Genomic DNA, 3,221 nt, shown 5'->3' with positions numbered 1-3,221 from the left:
TTTTTTTTTTTCCCTTCCCCTCCCCCATGGGTTCCTGTTAAGTTTCTCAGGATCCACATAAAGTGAAAACATATGGTATCTGTCTTTCTCTGTATGGCTTATTTCACTTAGCATCACACTCTCCAGTTCCATCCATGCTGCTGCAAAAGGCCATATTTCATTCTTTCTCATTACCACGTAGTATTCCATTGTGTATATAAACCACAATTTCTTTATCTGTTCATCAGTTGATGGACAGTTAGGCTCTTTCCATACTTTGGCTATTGTTGAGAGTGCTGCTATAAACATTGGGGTTACAAGTGCCCCTATGCATCAGTACTCCTGTATCCCTTGGGTAAATTCCTAGCAGTGCTATTGCTGGGTCATAGGGTAGGTCTATTTTTAATTTTCTGAGGAACCTCCACACTGTTTTCCAGAGTGGCTGCACCAATTTGCATTCCCACCAACAGTGCAAGAGGGTTCCCATTTCTCCACATCCTCTCCAGCATCTATAGTCTCCTGATTTGTTCATTTTGGCCACTCTGACTGGCGTGAGGTGATACCTGAGTGTGGTTTTGATTTGTATTTCCCTAATAAGGAGCGATGTTGAGCATCTTTTCATGTGCCTGTTGGCCATCCGGATGTCTTCTTTAGAGAAGTGTCTATTCATGTTTTCTGCCCATTTCTTCACTGGGTTATTTGTTTTTCGGGTGTGGACTTTGGTGAGCTCTTTATAGATTTTGGATACTAGCCCTTTGTCCGATATGTCATTTGCAAATATCTTTTCCCATTCCGTCAGTTGCCTTTTAGTTTTGTTGGTTGTTTCCTTTGCTGTGCAGAAGCTTTTTATCTTCATAAGGTCCCAGTGATTCATTTTTGCTTTTAATTCCCTTGCCTTTGGGGATGGAGACACAATAGACTTTAAAACAAGCATTTTAATAAGAGACAAAGAAGGACACTACATAGTAGTAAAGGGGTTAATCCAACAAGAGGATATGACATTTGTGAATATTTATGCACACAACGTAGGAGGACCTAAATATATAAAGCAAATATTAACAGACCTAATGGGAGAAATAGCACTGCAAAAAATAGTAGGGGACTTTAATACACCACTTACATCAATGGATAGATAGATCATCCAGACAGAAAATCAATAAGGAAACATTGGCCTTAAATGACACATTAGATTGGATGGATTTAATAGATATATTCAGAACCACACAAAATAGACATTCTTGAAACCATGCTAGTCACAGTAAAGCCCTAATGAACTGTCCCCCTCTCGCTAGTGAATTCAGGTTTCTAATGATCTCTTCTCCAAGTTCTCTATGAATTTTGGGGGATATTGCTGGAGAAATTTAGGTTCTTATCTCTTCTTCAATAACTCCATAAGGATCATCCTTATATTTCTTGAATCTATCACTTCAACATGAGTTATCCTCATTCCAGTAAATTCCACACATATATTGTTTCCAGGCTGTTCATTTTCATTGATTGTCTGTGTGTCCATCTGCCATTTGGTCATTGATTTGCGGTGTAAACTGACTGCTTCCTGCTATACTATAGAGAGGACCTAATCTCTGCAGTCACCTCTGTGCAGGCCACATGTGTGGGATTCAATGAATCCTGGGAAAGGCTTGGCTTCTGTGCACTGCTCTTCCTACCCAGCTTCTTTTCAGATTTGGATACTCCCCCTCTTCTTTCTTCTTTTGACTCGACTTCTGGTTCTTTCGGACTCTAGTTTTTTGTGACCTGATTACTTGATAATAGTTATTTTATAGGACAAGACGGCAAGATGCACTGTGAGTTTTTAGCTTCTTTTTGGGAAAAGCACAAGACCAACGACAAACTTCATTTACCGCCATTGTGGTAAATGTGGTTATAATGGGACTTTTAGATTTTAGAGCAAGCAAAGGAGGATAGTTTGAGACAATTACTTCTTTCACTGAATGTTTGTTGTCTTTTCTTTTTCTAGGATTTTCACTGGCTGACGCGCTCTAAGGTATAAAGATGTCCGGGAATTGTCGTGAGGAGTTTTCTTTCCTGTAAGATGGAATTTTATTTTCCACAGCAAAATACTAAAGTGTTAAAATTATTGTACAAAGAAAAATAAAAAACATTTCTAAATGACATCTTATAGTAAAGGAATTGACTGTGACTAAAACCAGAAAAAGTTACCAGTATTCTACCACAGAGAGAACAATTGGCAGATGAAAGAAGAAAGAGAGTTTTATTAAATAATAGCATCGTAGCTGCCTAACTGCTGAGTTACACATCAGTCTTCTTTCACATAAATCCATTCTTAAAGTCACGTGTTTTTTAAAAAACATCTTCGGAGAAAAAAATCTCCCAAGAATTTTCTAATGTAGAAGCATGTTCAGTAAGTTGGAGTATATAGGTTATTTCTACTTTGTAGTTTATCTGTTGATCACTTTGTACCTTAGCCCCCCCAGTATTTAATGGGGCTTGTTCTATACTTTATGAATTGGTGTTTTGTTTTGTTTTGTTTTGTTTTTCTGGAGAGAACTTATTGAGCCAAAGGAGAAGTCATGCCATACCTAAACTGTTAATTTCAGGGTATGTTTAGATTAGCAACCTTAGTTTATGTGTACCACATTCAGACCAGCAGAGGCAACAGTCTTTTGATATATAAAGAACTCTTACAAATAAGAAAAATATTAACACACTAGTAGAAAAATGAGCAAAGGGCATGAGTGTATAATCAATGGAAAAAATACAATAAAATGAGTATGAATAAATGTGAATATATAAGTTAGACTGCAAGCCCTTATTTTTGCCTATCCACTTGGCAGAGCACTTTCAAAATTACAATTCTCAGTGAGGGTGAGGGTAAAATGAAGACGGAACTGTTGTGTTGTGGTGGAAGATGAAATTGGTACATTTTCATAAAGTAATCCTAGCAGTGCTTGTATTTGGAATCTTAAAAATGTTCATACTGAGCCTTGGGTGGCTCAGTTGATTAAGTGTCTGACTCTTGGTTTCAGCTCAGGTCATGATCTCATGGTTTCATGAGTTCGAGCCCCACATTGGGCTCTGCACTGACAGCGTGGAGCCTGCTTGGAATTCTCTCCCTCTCCCTCTTTTTGCCCCTCCCCACTTGCTCTGTCTCTCAAAATAAATAAATAAAATTTAAAAAAAATGTTCATACACTATACCTTTTGACCCAGGGAGCCCATTTAGAGAGTGTGTCCGAAAGGAATAATAAAATATTTTGTCAA

At 37.8% G+C, this 3,221-nt stretch overlaps 1 protein-coding gene across 4 annotated transcripts in view; it reads left to right on the top strand.

Annotated features, from left to right (window-relative positions):
- Positions 1-2,112, top strand: part of HACL1 (2-hydroxyacyl-CoA lyase 1) — a 36,696-nt gene extending 34,584 nt beyond the window's left edge. For all 4 annotated transcript variants that reach the window (XM_049628839.1, XM_049628837.1, XM_049628842.1 and 1 more), the window contains one exon: positions 1,958-2,112. In XM_049628839.1, coding sequence (XP_049484796.1) covers positions 1,958-1,990 — 33 coding nt within the window. In that variant the 3' untranslated portion in view covers positions 1,991-2,112. The remainder of the gene's footprint in view (positions 1-1,957) is intronic.
- Positions 2,113-3,221: the final 1,109 nt, after the last annotated feature.

Source organism: Panthera uncia, chromosome C2 (assembly GCF_023721935.1).
Source record: "Panthera uncia isolate 11264 chromosome C2, Puncia_PCG_1.0, whole genome shotgun sequence".
Lineage (NCBI taxonomy): Eukaryota > Metazoa > Chordata > Mammalia > Carnivora > Felidae > Panthera > Panthera uncia.
This window is presented reverse-complemented; position numbering and strand designations above follow the sequence as displayed.